Below are 20553 nucleotides of genomic sequence, written 5' to 3' on the forward strand. Positions count from 1 at the left end.
TAGATGGTATAAGTTTTTTTTCTCTGAGAGTGATGAGGCACTGGCACAGGTTGCCCGGGGAAGCTGTGGCTGCCCCATCCCTGGAGGTGTTCAAGGCCAGGTTGGATGGGGCCTTGGGCAGCCTGGGCTGGTGGGAGATGTCCCTGCCCATGGCAGAGGGGTTGGAACCGCATGATCTTTAAGGTCCTTCCAACCCAAACCACTCTACGATCTTCATAACTGCAGGAGAAAATTAAGAAACACCCAAACAAACAAGCAACCATCCAAACAACTGCACACCTCATTTCCCCCCCCCCCCCGAGCACCAAGTCTGTACTGTCCCCAGTGTCCTTGAGCGCAGGTCAACTGGAAGCTATCAAGACACCAGGTCTGTGCCAGGCTGCCTCCCACTCGGGCACCACCGCTGCTGGAGCAGAGCTCACCCCTGTGGAAAGTAGCCAACTCAAACCATTCCATGAGAGTGCAGGATTGCTAGGGTAGGAGACCTCCATTTAGTTCATGGGCAGAATGCGTCCTTCTGGTGCTCAAGGCTATAGCACCTCACCTTGAGTCACACCTAGAAAAGGATCAGAAAATGTAAAGGGGGAGGGTAGTAGAAAACAGCCAACACCGAAGGATTTCCATGACTTGTTTGGTCTGAAACAGGCTTGGTACTCACTGCAAACCCTGGGCTGTGGCAAGGGCACAGAGCCACAGGCGGTTAATTAGTTGCTGCTCAGTGTCGGGAAGTTATTAGACCGCATAAGAGATCATCCCAAAGCATCACTTGGGCAGTTTCCTTCTGGATTGTTCAATCTGTACCTGGAATCTGCAACAGGCTTTTAAAGCACATAAGGATTTTTCTGATGAAAAATCCCTGAATCCCAGTACCTCTCCGGGAATTGGAGAACTGCATGCTAGGGGACAGGAAAAGGAACCAGGAAAAGTTGTGTCTCTGCTCCCTAGCTTTGAGCTGTAGCCAGTAGAGGTCAGTGCTCTGGATCATCTGCTGCAGCTACATGGATAGGACTGGGTAACTGATCCAACTGGAAAAGACCCTTTTTTGATAGGTTAATTCTCAATTAGATCATTTTCCAACCCATCTTATGGTGCAGCTGATGCATAAGGAATTTTATCATGTTACTAATTCTCTGAAATTAGGCACCTAACTGGGATCTCTTTTTAGACCTGCCTGCCCAGCACGTAAATTTAAGTGCTAGATGATGTGATAATAATTAGAAAGACACAGAAAATTACCAAGTACTAGAAGGCTGAAGCAAATACAAACAACTTTTCTGTTTTAACATTTGGAACTACCTATATTAGCAGTTGTGTGTTACTGATGTCCAACAGAAGGCAGATCAAGTAACCCAACTATGGAATAAAGGTTAAGCATCAGTCTTCACACACACACACCAGCCATCCAATGCCTGGCCTCCTGGATGCTGGGAAAAGCAGGGACCCTCATGGATGGGCTCAATCCGAGAGAATACAGTTCTTAAGAACTGCCAGGTGGAAGGTGTGGTACCCGTACTGGCTCTTCCTTCACACAACACAGCAGCTTTGTAGGTGACAAGAGGTGGAGCAGAACAGGCTGAACCACCAAAAAGCATCAACATTACACTGGACAAGCATCCAGCTGGCCGATTCCAGAGACTTGTAATTACTGAAGCTCAACGAAAGGCACACATACTCTAGGAACTGCTGGAGAGCAAGTTTGATCCCTGTGGCAACAGGAAAATTTCATGGCATGATGGGAACTACACAGTAACAAATACGTACAAGCATCAGTGGAGACTATAAATAAAGGTAGTCAGGAACGATGCAGGCAGCCTTCAAGCAAGGCATGCTTTCTCTAGGCATATAGTCTATACTCTCAGCTACTCTCAACACAACCATACACGCGAGGCCCAAAACTGATTCTGTTGCTCAGCCAAGGTGTAAAGGATAACGAAGAGGTATCTTGTCTCACTTTGCCCTTTCAGCTCACGGTCTGAGTAGACTCAAAAGTGTGGGCACAGCCCAACAATCCCTGCTACTGGACAGCCGTGAACACAGTGCACGTGCCAAGCAGGGAGCACACCCACAGTTAAAGCTGCATTACGGTGCGTAACCTGAAAAACAGCTCAGAATTGACTTAGTGGAATATGGGATAAAATTGCTTGGCTAAAAGCTTGCCCAAGGTACCTTCCTTTGTAATCACTGGGACACAAGTAACATGAACCTGGAGAGTCCCGTTTACAGGCTTCACGGGAGAGGTACAGTATGAAAGATTCAGAACAGATTTTTGATGAGTCATTAAACTACAAGAGCAGTGCAACTAATATTAAAAAATCTCTGTATTGAAGAAGAGCAAAAATCCTATTTATGAAAAACTCAATTTAGGAGATTACTAACAATACCTGCTTTAAACCATTAAGCAAGCAAATCCTCTCATAAAACACGAGAGTCAAGAATTGTCACATTAAAGTAAAACTGCTGGCACTAAAACAGAGCTGCTCAAGAATGCCCAAGTGGTGAGGGCAAAGCTGAATTTGCTTTCCCAGATACAGTTCCCAGTTAAATCATTACCAGTTATGCCTACTGAGACTGAAAGGCAGAACTGAGCTATTACGACCCTGATTCTGTTAAATGTTAAGCACATGTAAATATTATCCTTTGAGTAGCCCCACTGAAATTATTAAAATTACTCCTGTCAGTCTCAAATCACTGGTAATTATTAACAAAATCAGTTTCCAAAGCTCATCATCATTTGTTATTTACCAGTCTCATCAGTAACTGCTGATTTTGCAGGTGTAACAGTTTTTCAGTCAACTGAACTGCAGGCAGACATGATGTAAACAGGTAACACTAAAAGTTTTATTCCAGTTTCACTTCCACTGAATCTGAACTTGAGGCTGTCAATATCAGAAGTCAGCAAATATCTTCAGGAGCTGCTTTTATATTTTCCAACTACCTGAATAAACATGAATCAAAGTTCATCTTTTTTTATTTTTTTCAAAGGGTGCGGCCTTAATGTTGGACATGAGCCACCACGCTCTCTCTTTCTGCTGAAAAAGAGGAGGAATTTGAATTAGTCACCAATTTACCTGCTCTAGCTTACTTTTATATGCCTATTACACCATATCAAAGAGCATTTGCTAAACTCATTCTGCAGCTCAATGTCATGTTAATTAACACACTACAGTTGCTTAATTAAACTGTTAGAAACAAAATCAGGGATTCACAAACTATGGCATTTTATTTCAGAGGCCTTTGCTTACATTTGTACAATATATTACATAATTCTCCATTTTCTGCAGAACCTAATATATATTTTATAGCTTTTTTCTATAAGCTTTTCCTTCAATGTTTGTCAACAAATTTTTACAGTCCTGTACAACTCTGAATACTTTGAAACCATTTTCAATAAAATCAGTTAACCTTAAGCACACACTACGAAGACTGAAAATGCTTTTCTTAGAAAAGTCAAATGTAAAGGATTCTGACACTAGCATCTACAAACAAAATGCTTTGAATTCTTACATGTTGTATTGCCAGAAAACAAAGGAAAACATGCCAGCCCCTATTTCCCCAGGCAAAAGAAGTACACAGAACTACAATTAAAACAGTAAAACAATCTGTACAATAAAGTACTGTGTATTAACAGTGCCAGGTATTAAATAGCTTGAATGAACACTTCCGCAATATACAAATGTCTTACAAAGGTATATAATTAACAGGAGAGAGCTTGGGATCCATACAACATAAAATCAATACAAGTGAAAACAGTTTGAAGTTGGTTTTGGAATTTGTACAAGGCATTTAAAAAATTAAATGTCCACCACTCAGCTAGCTATTTATTTTAAAAACAACTACCCTTTTGTGGCAGTGTTCATATCAGCAATTGCAAATTAGAACCTCACACTTTACTCCATCTTGAAGTCCTCTCCTTGAAGCTCGTAATAAAATAAGCATTACAAATGAAATATTTGTTGCTTTAAGGGAAAAGAAACATTTACAAGAAAACACAAAAATATAACTGTTATAATCCATTATGAATAAATATACACTTTAAACTGGCTAAATACAATCTTTATACATTAAGATTTAATACAGTTTGTTAGCCATTTTCTTCCTTTTTCATAATGTATTTTATCAAAATTAAAAAAAATACTGTTTCATAGAAAAATGGCAAAGTACAGTAGTTTCATTCCAATTAATGGGTTCTTAAAACCCAGAGAAACCTATTGAAGCCTAATTCAAACCTGTAAACATTAGTCAGTCTTTTTTTGTTTTTGTTTTCTTTTGAAAGGAATCCTTGTATTTGGTTAACAGGACTGATGTCAAACATCCTAACTGCAGGTTTGGAATTGAATACATGTGCTCTGACGTATACAATTAAAGCCACTATAAGGTGACTTAGCAGTTAAAAAACAATTAGCTTGTACAAATGAAAATAGGTTCAATATTTGTCATAAATAAATGGAAAAATATCAAATGTTCCAGCTTTAACAAAATACCAGGGAATACAGTAAGCCTTACCACATTTGTTTAGATCAACACCACAACTATACGTTTTTTGAACTGTCCCTACAGGCAGTGAACAGCCTCCATTTGCCACAGTGGAAGGCCTCCGAGTCACTAGACTTACAATTCCCAGACAAGTTGGAAACAATTATTGCTTGAGGAAAAGCAGTTTGTTGTACTTTTTCTTCATAAAAGTGCACTTAAGTGCAAAGTTAGCTTGTCAAGAAACAACTTTAAATACAAAATAGTGCTTGTCTGAACTTTGTGCCACTGTGCAGTATAAAAAAAAAAATAAAAGAAAGAAAATAGTGGCCCTCAGCAGCCATTAAGTGCAAAGTGCTTTGGCAAGTCCTGCTGTCACCTGCACTCGACTGACATTCCGTTCTGTGATGAACTTGACATAGATGGTTCTGCTAAAGTTAACATAACTGCAGCCGTAATAGAACTAGAGGAAGGTGATGAGGAGGAAGATGATGTAGTAGCAGCACCTGCACAGGAGGGGAGAACACAGGTTATACAAATTTACAAAGTAAATTACAAAATTGTTTTCCCATTCAACAAGCATTGGTATAGACTGACAGCAATTAATACCTAGGAAGTGAAAAGAAAAAAGCTTCCATTCCCTAGCCTTTGCTGGAAACGGTCTGAGAGAGAAGCTTTAGCTGTGTGCAAGGCAGCACGGTGTTGCCCCCCACAGCATTGGTTCACAGACCATCCCAATCAAGGGCCCAGCCAGGGATACCAGGGCTCACACCTGACCCACAAAGCACAGTCAGCTGTTCCCTTGCTTTCTAAATCTGCACATAAAACCTGCTCTGGCCACCAAGAACCAGCTGCAATTCCTGCGTGATGGTTGCAGCCATAAAAATCTTACTCCACATGGCATTTCAGTCTTTCCTCGTTATCGTCAGTGTACTCTCACACATGCATGTAAACAAGGCATGGAAAAAATAATCCTCTTAATGCCATTAGAAGCAAGCATACTAGAACTTTGCCTAGAGCAACGGGTAAAGCAGCTTCAGGAAAATATGTAATTCGTTTTGTCCCTTAAACTCCTAAAATAAATTACCTCTGCCAAGCAGAGAGCATTAATGACGCACAAAGGCAATGCTATAGAAAATTATAGTATAACTTGAAAAAAAGTTATGTTTATTAAAGATACTTTGTTCGCTGCTTAGAAAAGCTTATTTTTTCTGTAGACTTTTTTTCTGTATAAAAGAGTTCTGCCTACACAGAATTAAATAGATTGCAAGTCTTTTCAATGTTTTTCCCCTCAAGTAGGGCTAATTAAAAGTCACTGGATACCTTCTAAAGATCATAAAGTACCTTTATACAGTGTTTTTAAAAAACAAATAGAAGCACACATCTAATGGCATGCATCGCCCTAAGAATGATCCAATTCTTGTTCACAACTGAATAACATGACATGCAATGTAGCCCTCTAGAAGTAGAACTTAGTTCCCAGCACTTACTTTCCCGCTCTTTCTTCTTTAAGCGCTTTCTTCTTCGGTCAATGGAAGCCACCTCAGACTTCAAGGACAGGTAATGTTTCCTGATTTCCTGCAGTTTTTCTTGGAGAATTGTTATGCGCTCGGCGCTAGTCAAATTTTCCAAGTCAGCTGCAAGTTAAAAAAATCTCTGTTAATTACTGTCCTGCAGCATTTCAGAAACTTCTGAATTCCATGAGAAGGATTCGAATCTCAGTGAGGTGCTTTGAGGTAGCAGAGAGCAAAGCCAAGAAATGCAGCAGCAGCAGCTGCCACTTGTTATCACAAACCTCCTTTGTTCTTTATTTTTTTAAGAAATACTACTATAAATACACTTCATTTATTTTTTTAAGAAAGTGGGAGAGGAAGAAAATGCATGGCATTCCTTTCCCCAGAGCAAGGAAAAGAAAGCAAACAAAAAAACACTTGGTGTAAAAAGAGGGACCAAAACTAGCTCTGAGTCTGTTGTTTTGAGTCCTTCCTAGAGCTCAGTTTGGCCCAGTACACCAGGCAGGTCACTGGTGCCTGACTTGTCTTGGTTGTTGCAAAACAAGACGGTTTCCACAAGAACCTGCATACCTGTGGGGTGGTTCTAATCAAGTCCCTTGCATAAGGCCCAAAAGGTGTAACTTAAGACAGAATCTTCTCCCCGGCATCCCATATGGGAATGTCAATGGACATGGCCAGCACAGGAGCTGCTCCTCTGGTTCCTTCCAGCAGGGAGCTCTCCACAGCACAGCACGCAGCTGTGGGGGGCACAGGCAGGAGGAGCCAGCTGGGTCCAGGCCCTTTCAGCCACAGGTGAGCCACACTGGAGACACTCCATCCAAAGACATTTAAGAATCATTTCAACTACTGTGAAGGGCAGAATGTGTTTCATCAACCTATGGAAAAGCTAGCACCAAAGGGCCAACCCCCACAACTATACCAGGCTGCAGGAAGATGAGGAAAGCTCAGAGACACTACAAGTATCTTAGACCCCTGCAACAGCCGGAGATGTATTAAACAGCACCCCGAAGTCCAACTTCTGCCAAACAGATCTGCATGTGCAATACAGCCAAGGCAGAAAGAAAGGAAGGAGCAAATGCTCTTTAAATGTGTTGCATAGGAATCTGCCCAATGAATCTCAGCAGGCCAGTAAGAGACAATAAAGACCTACTACATTACACTGTCACAGAGATAGGGATGTAACTTGACTGTGAAGAAGGACAAGGAGAAAAACACATTTACTGTACAGTAACACCGAGATTCAGGGCCAGAGAAAAAAATGCAGGTCAGACTGTCTCATGGCAAAAACAGCTGGCTAAGTGGAGAACTCCCTGGGCATGAAAGAATGCCACTCGCCTAAAATTCAGCAGATGTATTTGCACAGTATGCTGTGCCAGCTTTTACCTGCTCCCACTTAACATGAGGAACAGCAGCCTTCACACAGCCTGGGATGGAGTTCAGAAAAGCACAGAGCGCACTGCGCCAAGAACCTCATAACTTGACAAATACTAAGGTCATCTGTGAACACCGAATGAGATATTACGGATTACTTGAAGTAATAATTTACATCAGTCACACCACACAGTTTCAATTTGACCTTTAAAACCAAAGAGAGAGCAAGTCATGAAATGCTATACATCCATGGCTGGTACTAAGGACAATTTATTGCTGGCTAGACAAATGTCCAAACGCTGTGAGAAAGGGATAAAAACAGCAAGTTTTTTGGTTTTAAATCATTATTTTTCAATTGTTTGCTCAGTGTTATATTAAGGAAGAGAAGGCTTCAATCACCTGATACCTTATCTTACTCCTCTTTCCTTCCCTCGACAAAAAAAGCACAAAGTGGATAACTTCCATACCACAACAACAGGTCTGCACAGGATGGCAAGAACAGTAAGTCAGTACAAGAGCCATATCTAAAAACAGTGAAAGAGTGTGATCTATGCAGTTTCCTGGACTGCAAAAAAGTTTGTTTAGTTAAATCAAATCATGACTTATCACAAAATTAAGCAAACTGAGCGTGGAATAATTTTAGGGTGGAGAAAAACCCAAAATGCACAAAATTCAAAAAGCCTTCTTATACTATACTGCAAGACCACACTAGACATGTTTTTAAAGAAAATACTTACACATTTGAAAACTCCATTTGTAAACTTTGGGCAAACGATTATTCTGTTCTTTGAGATCAGACTCCTTCTCTCCATTTTTCCCACATTTTCCTGGGGATTGTGTTCTTGCGGGTGATTTGTTTTGGTGAGATTTCATGCCAGTAGAAACAGACTTTGCTGACTGAGACTTGGACACACTTTCACCAGCAGAGAGTTCCTCACTGTCACTGCTGTTTGCTGAAGGAACAAGAAAATATGCTGTTATGAAACAAAGCAACCCTCCTGTCCAAATCAAAGCTTATTTTATTATTATTATTAGATAGTTAAGATAAGCTTTATTATTAGAAGCTACCCCCATGCTGATTTTCATGTAAGAGGAGTTTCTTTGACCAAAATCCTTTTACTCTAATATTATATTAGAGTATATGACCCCTCTTCACCAGGGGCAAGTCCTGTCTGACCAACTTGGTGGTTTTCTATGATGGGGCAACTGCAGCAGTGGACATGGGTAAACAGATGTGATTTATCTAGACTTCTGTAAAGCCTTTGACACAGTCCCCCCCACAACATCCTTTTCTCTAAACTGGAGAGAGATGGATTTGATGGGTGGACGGTAAGGTGGATAAGAAACTGATTGGATGGTCGTATTCAGAGAGTAGTGGTCAATGGCTCAAAGTCCAGATGGAGATCCATGACAAGTAGTGTCCCTCAGGGGGCCGTACTGGGACCAGTACTGTTTAGTATCTTTATCAATGATACTGACAGCGAGATTGAGTGCACCCTCGGCAAGTTTGCAGACGACACCAAGCTGAGTGGTGTAGTTGCCACACCGGAAGAACGGGATGTCATCCAGAGGGACCTGGACAGGCTGGAGAAGTGGGCCTCTGAGAACCTCATGATGTTCAACAAGGCTGAGTGTAAGGTCCTGGACCTGGGTTGGGGCAATCCCCCCGTTAGTAGTACTTGATGGGGGATAATGTGATTGAGAGCAGCCCTGCAGAGAAGGACTTGGGGGTGCTGGTCAATGAGAAGCTCGACATGAGCCAGTTAGTGCGTTCACAGCCCAGAAGGCCAACTGTATCCTGGGCTGCATCAAATGAAGTGTGGCCAGCAGGTCGAGGGAAGTGATTCTGCCCCTCTATTCCTCTCTTGTGAGACCTCATCTGGAATACCGTGTCCAGTTCTGGAATCTTCAACAGAAGGAGGATATGGAGCTGTTGGAACAGCTCCAGAGGAAGGCTACAAAGATGATTGGAGGGCTGGAGCACCTTCCCTATGAGGACAGGCTGAGAGTTGGAGTTGTTCAGCCTAGAGAAGAGAAGGCTCAGAGGAGACCTTATAGCAACCTTCCAGTATCTGAAGAAGGCCTACAGGAAAGCTGGAGAAGGGCTATTCATAAAGGCTGGTGGGGATGGGACCAGGGGAATGGGTATAAACTGGAGGGGGGCAGATTTAGGTTAGACATTAGGAAGCATTTCTTCACTGTGAGAGTGGTGAGGCACTGAAACAGGTTGCCAAGGGAAGCTGTGGATGCCCCATCCCTGGAGGTGTTCAAGGCCAGGCTGGACGAGGCTTTAGTGGGATGTCCCTGCCCATGGCAGGTGGGTTGGAACTAGATGATCTTTAAGGTCCCTTTCAACCCAAACTATACTATGATACAATCCATCCTGGTACGGAAGCTGATAGTCTTTTGGTCCTAGTCTTTATGATCTGGGTGTCTACACTGCAGAAATTAAATATCAAGATGCAGTTGGTATGAAAGAACTCAGCTGGCTGCAGAGCTGTTGTCTGCTGGCTCAATCCTAAGAAAAGAGCTGAAGCTTCTACAAAACCAGCTTTAACTGGTATCCTTAAATTTTGCAAAAAGCATTTTTTGCTCACAACTGACTCCACATTTTATCTATTTATTGTCCTTATTACATTCAGCAGTGCCCGAACTCTAACGAAGAGAGTGCATGCACACCAGGGACTGGACACAGTACAAGAAACAATTCCAGCTTTGAAGTGCTTGCATCCTCACGAAGACACGAGACGAGAAAAAGGGAGCAACGCTAAGGCTAAAAATGGTGTATTTGTTCTGCAAATTCTGCAAATTCCTGGAGTGAGAGAAGGAATGAGGATTATGGAAGGAGAAGATTAGTGAAACAGAATGAAAAAGGATGAGAGAATGTGCAGAGGAGATCAACAAACATGAAGGACAGGTGGGGTGAAAGCAAATACCAGACCAGAAAGTACAGACTTTTACCAAAAGCAGTTAAAAGAAAGAAAAGAGGAGGGGGAGAAAGGAAAAAAAAAAAAAAGCAAACCACATGCTTTCTACCCCTCCTTTAACTGTGTTTTTTTTATATCTATTCTCCTGGCTTCACTCTTGAGCTGACTGTTCCTTGGTATTTTTTAGTAACAGTGAGATGAGATAGTAATTGATCTTGCTGCCTACTGACAATGTGTGCATATTTCTCTTTAATACACATCTGCTTTTATGAAGCATCTCTTCCCCAGTACTGTGGTTTCTATTCCAATTAGCTTCTACAACTACCAAAAAGCTGCATTATTTACTGAAGATGTAACAGATGATATAGGAAAAAACCAGCCTCTATTTTTCTGGAATTAGTTCTCATACTTGCTACTGGAAGAGATATTAACCTCTAAAACCTTATCTCACAGAAAATACTAAGCATAATTTCATCCACATCCCCTCTAAAACACACAGCTATCACGCCACAGAGATTCCTGTCCTAGCTGTACCAAGCATGAAATACTCGCTCATCTTAGTCTTTCTGAATTACACGCTATTAAGGACCTCTTAAAAATAGGCCCAGAAATATTAGGTTGGTGCAAAAATAATTGCCAGTTTTGTCTTTGGATTAAACTTTCATTCAACTGTGTTCACAGAGCATACCATTTTAAAGCGCGAAAATCACTCTACTTATTTATGTTAATGGTTTTGGTTTCACTGTTTATTCTTTTTTTATATTACGTTGTCAAATTAAAGACGGGGAAAAAAGAAAATTCAAGAGATTTTGTTGTATGATGTCAAAAGGGGACATAAAGCAGCATCAACTGTTGCAATATCAACCATGTATTTCCAACCATAGGCAGGGAACTGTCAACAAACGTGCAGCTCAACATTGGTTCCAAAGGTTTTGTTACAGAAACTTGAAGGGTCACAGAAAGCTCGATAAATGAGTGCTGTGTGAGGTCAATGAAAATTAAAAGAAAAAACAAAACAAAAAATCACTGTTATAAAGTTTGCTCTACACTTCTTTTGAGCAACAAAAACGATCCATTTCTTGATCACACTGTGATATGTGAGTAAAAATGGATTCTGCATGACAACTGATGGCATTCTGCACAGCAACTGGATCAAGGCGAAACACCAAAACACTTCCCCAAACTGAAGCTACTCAAAAGAAGGCTGTGGTCACTGGCGGTTATTTTTGCATGAACCTAACAACAAAAGGCATTTAAAAACAGTCTGGCATGCAGCCAGAGTACTTTCTTCATTTAAATATATTAAGAGTCACCCGATAAGAACATTTTGTCCTAACACGTTTTTATTTCCAGACTTCATCTCCTACAATCACTCCAACAAACAACATAGTATTTTCACACATTTAATTTCATACTGAGCTGCTGTACTTACTAGTTTTACTCTTCTTTTTGTTGTTCACAGATGTTTTGTGGCTTCTTTTCTGCTTTTTTGAGGAGCTGCCTCCTCCCTGAGCATCTTTAAGTCTTTTTTGGCCTGTACAGACTACAATTGGAGGAGAAACAAAAAAGTAAAAACAAAAATTCAATAAATACTTGCACTTTCATGTGGTTTTCACACGCAAAAAAAAAAAAAATAAATCACTTCAGAGCTTAAGTTTGTAGGCAACAATGTGACTGTCTCTGCCTATCCTCACTATTGCTCAGCTTTCTACTTATATTGACAAGAGGAGGTGAAGAAGGATGGAAGGCAGACAAAGATTGTTGGCTAGAGTGCACATATGATTGCAAGTAACTTTCCTGTATTCAGAATTTCTCCTGAACCACAGGGATTTTTATTTTTTGAATACTGTGAATCAAATAAGAATACATTTACTTGAAAAACTTATCAAGAACTACTGGAATTGAAAAATGTTCAAAAAAGCCTACTCCACTCAGAAGCTGCGAGGAAAAAAAAATAAAATAGCGCTTGTGATCAGTAATTAAATTAGCTGAAAGTATTAAAAAAAAATCCTAGATACTGTTAAAAAATGAGGCAACAAAAAAAAGAAGGAAAAAAACAAAGGAAAAAATCTACTGGTGTTTGTGACTACAAAAGGAAAAAGTAGAAAGGACAGATAAAGGAATTCTAGTACATCGGTTAAAAGAGCAAATTTTATGAGTTTTTCAAACACCATTCCACAACCACCTGACTTAGATTAAAAATAACTCCTGTAACAAATCTATTAAAATTAAGAAATTAATTTTTCTAAAACATGCTGACAAAATCAGAGAGGAAGTTCAAGTCTAATGTATGTAAAATTAATGTTGTGCAAGAGCGTAAAACTTGCTTCATGTGCAATAATTTCCTTCTATATAAAAAGAAAAAGCTAACAAATTAAGTTCTAAACCTAAATACCTATAATTAAGCAATGCGAGCATATTTATTGAGGGCTACAAATCCAACTCTTCCAAACTGTCTCCTTTGTTTAAGGGAACACATTTTGTTGCACTCTTTCAAAAGAGCAATTCAAATGGAATGATAAAGGCAACACACCTTGAGGGCATTTTGAGAAAATTCAGTTAATTACTAACTGAAATCTGTTAAGATAAACACATGTCATGGGTTTAACTCTAACTGGTGACTAAGCACCATGCAGCTGTTCGCTCACTGCCCGCCTCCTGGTGTCACCTCAGGATTACATTCCGAGATGTAATTTTTTTCCTTTGTATTAATAATTTTTAGGCATTTTAACACAGTGAAAGCAGTTGTGCTTTTGATGAAACTGTAAAAAAGCCAGTGACTTTCACATATAAGCTTTTGGACCCAGCTTTGCAAACGGGTAAAAAGCAGTATATTGACACCACGAGCACAAGTGTTGGCGGTGTTTATTAACCCCTGTTCACTAGAGGCCTCAGGATAGGAACTTCAATCTGCAAAATCATATCTGAAAGAGAAACACAGCTAATAACTTCAGTGTTTGTTATTGACTTGACTTGTATTTTTTAAAAACACTGATTTTGTAAGATGCAAGTTCGAAATGGTTGCCTAAGTATGCAATAATTGTCATTTTCTCCTCCTAAGCAAACACCTTACAGAGAATCAAAATTTTATATTAAGAAACAGTATCTTCTACTTGTGAAAAAGGTACTCAAAATCTATCTGCATCACAAAAATAAATACTCCTTGTACAATGTATTACAGTTTGCTCTCAGCTTTTCTTGCCAGAACCAGTTTAAACTTTGTTCTTATGTACTTTACTCCTCACTGAAACCACCATATTTCCTAATGAAAGGCGAAGAAACTTCCTGGCAGATTTATATTTTATTCACTAGATGATTACACCATTTCCACCCATTTGAAGTAGACTGCAGGCTACTACTTCCTCTAACAATTAACTTTCCAGCAGTGTAACCATAACAGAATGAAAATACATCAGCAATAATAAAAGCAGAGCTGGTTAGACTGAAGAAAGCTCTGTTTACCCTTTCCTTTACCTTTCTCAGTATGCTCTGGCTCTGGTTGATTACTACTACTGGAGCTGACGCTGGCATCAAAACCTGTTGGAGAAATGTTTCCCTCAGACTGGAGGTCTTGCAGCTCCCCAGCAACACTGTCCACCTCTATTGTGCTATCTGTTTCACTTTTAATGCTTCGTATCTCTTCTTGATTTGGTGGCAGCATCTCAGAGACAGTGACACTTGGCTGATGTCTACTGGACTCCGTGACGGTTACAGACGAAGGTGATTCAGGAGTTGTAGGAGGAGTATTTAGCACTGAATTACTGCCACTGCTTGGAAATTCAACTTTCTTTTCACCCACTTCAGTCGGTTTCTCCTCAACAGGTTTAATGTCCACACTAGCTGGCAAAGATTTTTCAAGTTCAGAGCTAGGCAAAGAAATGTCTTCTTCTGCAAGAGTCTGAAGCTGCTCCTCTGCTGCAGCATCCTCAGGAGCAGCGTGTGGAGGGGAGGCGGCAGCTTCTGTGTCGGAATCTGAGAACAGTTCCTTCAGCGTTTTCTTCGGCCACTGTCCCTGAATACTTGACCAGACATCTTTCCGATCCTTTGCTCTGGTGTTCTGAAGTCTTTCATCAGAGTTATTTAGAAGCTTTATTCTTTTCTCTCCCACTTCAGAAAATCCTGAGTAGAAAGTACTCGTCCGTAAAGACTTCCTTTTCTCCTCTAGTCCATTGTACTTTTTAGTTGGAGTGATTTTCAGTTTAGATTTGTCTTCCTCATCTTCATCTGAGGAACTGTTACTGCTGTTTTCTAAACTAAGGGAGTCTTTGTTTTTGGACTTCTCATCCTTTCTATTAGGTGACACAGTCTTTAAAGATTCCTCAGCCACACAGTATCTTCTTTTACCACGTTTCACCTGTGGTTTTGCAGTTTTATCCACCACCTCCTTTTTTATATCCTTTCTTTTCTTTGTGGCTTCATCTTCTCCATCAGAATCGGTATCTTCAGATAACTCTTCCGTCTCTTTTCCCAGCCGTTCAGGAGACTTGGATCCCAACTTGGGCACTACTACATCTGTCAGAGCTTTCGTTTCTTCTGGGAGGGATGAAACGCTCTGCTCTTCTTTTAGACAGAGCTCAGTTTTATCTTGGCTTACAGCTTCATGTTGAGATTCCTCTTTGACATCAGCATGCACGTTTGGGGCACTCTGGTCATCTTCCTGCTCGCTGTCATCAGAACTTTCAGAAGCTAATTAAAAAATAAATAGAATAATAAAACAAAATCAAAACAAAACAAGAGAAGTTTGTCTTTAGTCTGGTTATAAAGAATTCTTAAAAAAAAAAAAAAAACCAGCTAGAGAGAAATGTACAAGCATGAACACGTGCTACCGGGATCTCTAGTAGTTGACATTTTAAATGGTATCTCCTGAAGACTTCAAAAATTTATTTCCTGTTCTATTAGAAGTTACAATGGCTAGATTAGGAACTAGGAAAACTTCTGCATTATACAGTACCTCTCCAGGAATTTCTGAAGAGGTGTAGAAAGCAGAGAGTGCATCAATCCATAAAATACAAACTTCTGCATAATTAACCAAAACAGAAATTGAAAGCTGTGCTTATCATAAAAACTCTAAGTATTTCTTACAGTTACAAATACTACCATTATCTGCCCTTTTTCCAAAGACTAGAACAGAGACAATATTTTCCCTGGAAAATCTACAACCTAAAAGGACAGAACAACAAAGACAGTGGATGATTTCTAACAAACCAAAATGATGATCAGCCTGGAAAAAAGAAGTGAAAACAATAATGAAAGGCACTTAAGAGAAATATATGAACAATAAGAGAGTCAGATAACAGTAAGAAAATTCAGGGTCAAGAACAAAGAAACTGATAAAAGAAGAACAAAGATATAATGAAGAAGGAATCAACAACAAGCCCAGTCAATTGGAAAGATATATGGTAACTCTAGATTTTTAACTCATCTGTTTTTTTGGCATAGTTCTCCTCATCCTACTTCTCATCTCTCATTCTCAACTCCTCACTAAGATTCACCATCTCATTAAAGATAATAATGTAAGCAATTACAGAGAAGAAAAAAGCAATATTGGCCACAACATTCACTTAAACGATCAAAGTTGAACTAAGTTCTTTAAAAAAGGTTTACCGAAATACAATGAACCTGGAGAGGAGCACACGAACAGAGAGCAGAGGTGTACAAGACAAAATACCTTGAGACATGTTGCTTCAGCTGTTTTTTTTTTGTTTATTTGTTTTAAGATAGGCAGAATCTTAAATTCTACTTTAACACAACTCAATATGAAAGCAAGCTTTACACAAACCTTTCAGTGTTGCTTGCTTTTTTCCAATAAAATATTTATGGTAAACATTTTGGCCTAAAAGAACTCTATCACTTAAAATGGACTTCTAAGACTTGCTTTTCTCCTACGTTAGAGGATCAAAACTACACTACTATTACAACATAAGAGGCATCAAAATCTGCTATCTGAAATAGAAGCCAAGAACACCATGTTTAAAAAAAACAACCAAAAATCAGGTCCATCAAGTTTCCCTCTCAACCTATTTACTTTGCTGTGCCCTTCAAAGGGCAGTTGAATACAATAGCATTAATCATTCAAGTTTAGGAAAAAAAAAAAAATCTGTAAAAAAGTTTTGAAGAAGCACCTCTAAAATTGGATGAAAAACAGTAAAACACTAGAGCTTTTCAGACTTAAAAACCATAAAGCCGCAAGTAACAAAAAAAATTAATCCCCGGCAGGAATCTATGTGGACTTAAATGACAAGAAACCTGCAAACATCCAAAAGCATTTCTGGAAATTAATTACATAGTATGGAAAACATTTAGCTTTCAAAAATCTTAGAGAGTGTATGTCAAATTGTGCTTTTGTAATCAGAAGTTAATTACAGATTAATTATAGCACTAATAATAGCGTTATCAGCACTGTTATTTGCTTTTTTGTTTCTCATTTCCTAAGGAAACAAAGCTTCATAGATTATGTTGATTCATTTTCTAGCTATAAATTTGCAACCAAGTGGCCAATGTCATCCAAGTTCAAATAAGTCTGAAAGATCATTACATTCATACAACTTTTACAAAAATTAGTGGTTAACCAAACCACCAATACCATCTATGATTTCTCCTCCTAGAGGCACATACTAAACTAAGAATGAAGAGAAGCAACTATTTATTTATTATAAACCTGCTGTAAATGTGTGGGAAGGGGAAGAACAACGTTATGAACAACAGATGTGCTGATATGAAACCTAGTTTTATTAATTCTGTTTTGCAAGGTGGGGGGAATTCACAGGTTGTCAAAGTTACATAAAAACATTTAGAAATTGAGAAACAATATTGGAAACAAAAATGCTTTGCTGTGTACCAAACAAAAAAGGGATCACAGAATCATATAAGACTTTAGGTTGGAAGGGATCTCAAAGATCATCTCAATTCAGTTCCCCTGCCATGGGCAGGGATACCCCCCACTAACTAGATCAGGTTGCTCAAAGGCCCATACAATCTGGCCTTGAACACCTACGGGGATGGGGCATCTACAATTTCTCTGGACAACCTCTTCCAGTGCCTCACCGCCCACAGTAAAAAATTTCTTCCCAATACCTAATCTCTCATCTTTCAACTGAAAACCACTATCCTTCATCCTATCACTGCACTCCCTGACCAAAAGTCCCTCCCCAGCTTTCTTTTAGGCCTCCTTTAAGTACTGGAAGGCTTCTATAAGGTCTCCCCAAAGCCTTCTCTTCTTTAAGCTGACTCTCTAATCCCAACTCTCTCAGCCCGTCCACGCAGCAGCGGTGCTCCAGCCCTCTGATCAAGGATGTGATTCTTAAGATTGTTAACATACACTTAATCCACAATACTTCTTTCCAGAAATTGAAAATATTGCTTTTTTTCAAGGGTATTTCTCAAGATGACATTATAATTAGCCAGATAGACTCAAGTGTACAGTTGCATCAGTTGTTCTACATTTTCATTTACTACTGTTTAAAAGCCATTTACAGAATGAGGAAAAAATTAAGTACAATACCTTGTAGTCCATTAATGATAGAATTCAGTTCCATTGTTTTAACTGGAGCTTGTTCAGTATTTTTGGCTTCAGTGCTGTCAAGTTTGGACCCAGTCTCTGGTGATGTGCTGGTGTGAAAGGGTGGTTTTGACAAACGTCGCAATTTACAGTTTTTAGGAGAATACTTCTCTTCCTTCTCTTTGTCAGTTTTATTCTATGTGAAAGAAAGAATTAAAAACTCTTCTCATTTGAGCATACATCTTAACACAGCTTACAACTCAGCAATGCTTACAGTGCTTATCTTAAATGTTCAACCTGTAAAGGAAAGTTTTCCTTTTTGTTTCAAAGATCACAAATACCTTTCTACAGCTCACGCCAACACATTTATACCAAAGACAAGAACTTTTGTCAACACTAAAACAAATGGAAAGCAAACAGAGCCAGCACTCTGGCAGCAGTGGCACCGTGGGACGCCAGGCTCAGCAGACACAGGGCGGGGCTATGAGATCCTACTATGTCACAGTGAGCAGGGAGCTTGAGAACAAAACTCGGGTTCCAGAAGGTGCCCTGGGGCTCAGGGGGGCAGGAGAAGCACTGACATCTCCGGCAGAAGAAAGTTATGATAACCTAAGCCTAAGTATCACAGTATGACTTTTGAAGAACATGTTATGAAATAAAATAAGAAGATTACACAGACATGGACAAGTCAAAGGTTTGCTCTCCTGGATCAGCAGAGGGAGGTACCAAATTTCACCCCTCAAGAGCCAGCTCCCACAGCTACTGATAAAATGGACCATTCTAATTTGTCTTCTATAAACACATGCAAATTTCATTTAAATATATATAAAAAAGAAGCTTCTCCTCCTCACCCTGAATTAAAAAACAAAGCCTTGATGAAAAAGATTTTCATTTTTAAAAGGCAAGGAAGATGCTTTTACTTGTCAAACATTTGCAGGCCAATCAAAAGGTTAGGAAGGGGGAAGGGCGTACTTAAGAATATATGAAACAGAAGTTGGGGGGAAACAAGGGATAAAAAGGGAGAGAAACTACCTTTATTTTCTTTCGATGCTTAATTTTTGGTACATTCTTATCAGCTGGTCTCACTATCTTGTCTGCCTTTATCCATTCATCATACCTAGAATCAAAAAAAAATTGTACACGTTTACAGATAAACATGACACCATAAGAGAAATGATGAGAGGAAAAAGAAAATTATTAGCCATATAAAAACTGAATTGGAATTTGAATAAAGAAGTAATTTGTGTACTTTGTAGCATGTGAAGTTTCAGCTAAGGTTCAATTCTTCATATGCTGGCATGTACAGGACAAAGGTTTAGTTTGGTTTGTTTCTTTTTTAACACTGATGGGCAAGAGTGAAAGCTTTCAGTCTGCACTGAAGAGCAGAAAATCCACACACACAGGTAAAACACTGTATATACTGTAAAACCTTAACAATAGAATACATTCTTACAACTACACAAAATGTGACCAGTTAACAAAAATAAACTCTTTCCAGCCCAAGTGTCTGCAAAGTGATATTTGGAAGGATTAACACTTAGCAGTCACTAACTTGTGAGTCACCAACTTAACACTAACACTTTTCAACTTGTTTCAAGTTAAAAGTTTATATTTTTTATCAGAATGATACTAGAAAAAAAACATACTAAGTAGCACACGTATCTTATCATCATTTAGGGCTGGACTTGTTAAATATAAATCCAGGACCAAAGCAATACACTCTTAGTAAGAATATACCATAACTATGGTCCTGTACTTGCCAGTTTCATTGAGTATTTCTGGAGAACCCCAAGAATCAAATATTTTTTCTTTCACTCAGTAAGAATAATACACTGTCTTACTTCAACTGTGAATTGAAGAACCACCCTAATAAGAAACACGTAAGTTAAAAATTAATACTTATTAATTTCGGCTAGAGAAATTCTGATTCCCTGGGTAAACACGAAAACAGAGGGGAAGAAAACTTAAAAAAAAAAACAACAAGAAAAGTGAAAAAAAACCCCAAACCACACACACTCAGAGAACCAGTACAAGATGGAGCCGAGCACAATGCACTCATGACCATGGTGGCTTTCCAGCTGGGCTTACTTGCCACCATTTTGATGTAGATATAGTGACTGCTGATAACAGTCCCAAGTCGGCTTCTTCACAACTACCAAGTGTATCTACAGCACTGACATACAAATTTTAAAGTTTAGAGAAAAATATGCATGTTTCCAACTTGCTTCCCTGTATACCCTAAGTTAATATCTATGCCAGAGATTCCAGAAGCTAAATACTGTATTCTATTAACTCAGATTTCACATAATAATACAACAAAACGTGAAGTAGCAGTAGTCTCTGGAAAATAGTTTCCTAAAACAATTTCTTGGGCTTTTTTCCCCCCTCAATGTCAACAATAAAAATCACAAAACCCAGCAGCAGACCATGCAGGCTACAACATCGCAAGATTACCTGTACTGCTGCAGATACAGCTATAATTGCACTATTACCAGGTGACACGTAGGTGAACAGGCTCAGATTTCTCTCCAAAAATGAAATACAACTCTGCAGAGTACTTTCCAGTATGGGAAAAAAACCCCATATTATGTGAGACTGCAGGAAATCGTATTTGCAGCAATCTTCCTTTAAGTTAAAGACATGCTTTCCAGAAGGAATACTACTAAGCAGACTGCCAAATGGACTTTGCAACCCACATATATTTAAGAGTATTTCATTAGGCCTAAATGTATGCAGGAAAGCAGCACTAGGACTGGACAAATACACAGTGAAA

General features: G+C 39.3%; 1 protein-coding gene across 2 annotated transcripts in view; it reads right to left on the reverse strand.

Annotated features, from left to right (window-relative positions):
• Positions 1-2982: 2982 nt before the first annotated feature.
• ARID4B (AT-rich interaction domain 4B) overlaps positions 2983-20553 on the reverse strand; it is a 94723-nt gene continuing 77152 nt past the window's right edge. Inside the window, exons 18-24 of one of the 2 annotated variants that reach the window (XM_054062574.1) lie at positions 18813-18897; positions 17784-17976; positions 13757-14968; positions 11715-11825; positions 8093-8308; positions 5961-6107; positions 2983-4976 (exon numbers count right to left, since the gene is read on the reverse strand). In XM_054062574.1, the coding sequence (XP_053918549.1) occupies positions 4846-4976; positions 5961-6107; positions 8093-8308; positions 11715-11825; positions 13757-14968; positions 17784-17976; positions 18813-18897 (2095 nt within the window). In that variant the 3' untranslated portion in view covers positions 2983-4845. The remainder of the gene's footprint in view (positions 4977-5960; positions 6108-8092; positions 8309-11714; positions 11826-13756; positions 14969-17783; positions 17977-18812; positions 18898-20553) is intronic. The other variant, XM_054062573.1, reaches the window with a different exon arrangement.

Source organism: Cuculus canorus, chromosome 3 (assembly GCF_017976375.1).
Source record: "Cuculus canorus isolate bCucCan1 chromosome 3, bCucCan1.pri, whole genome shotgun sequence".
NCBI classification, from domain to species: Eukaryota; Metazoa; Chordata; class Aves; order Cuculiformes; family Cuculidae; genus Cuculus; species Cuculus canorus.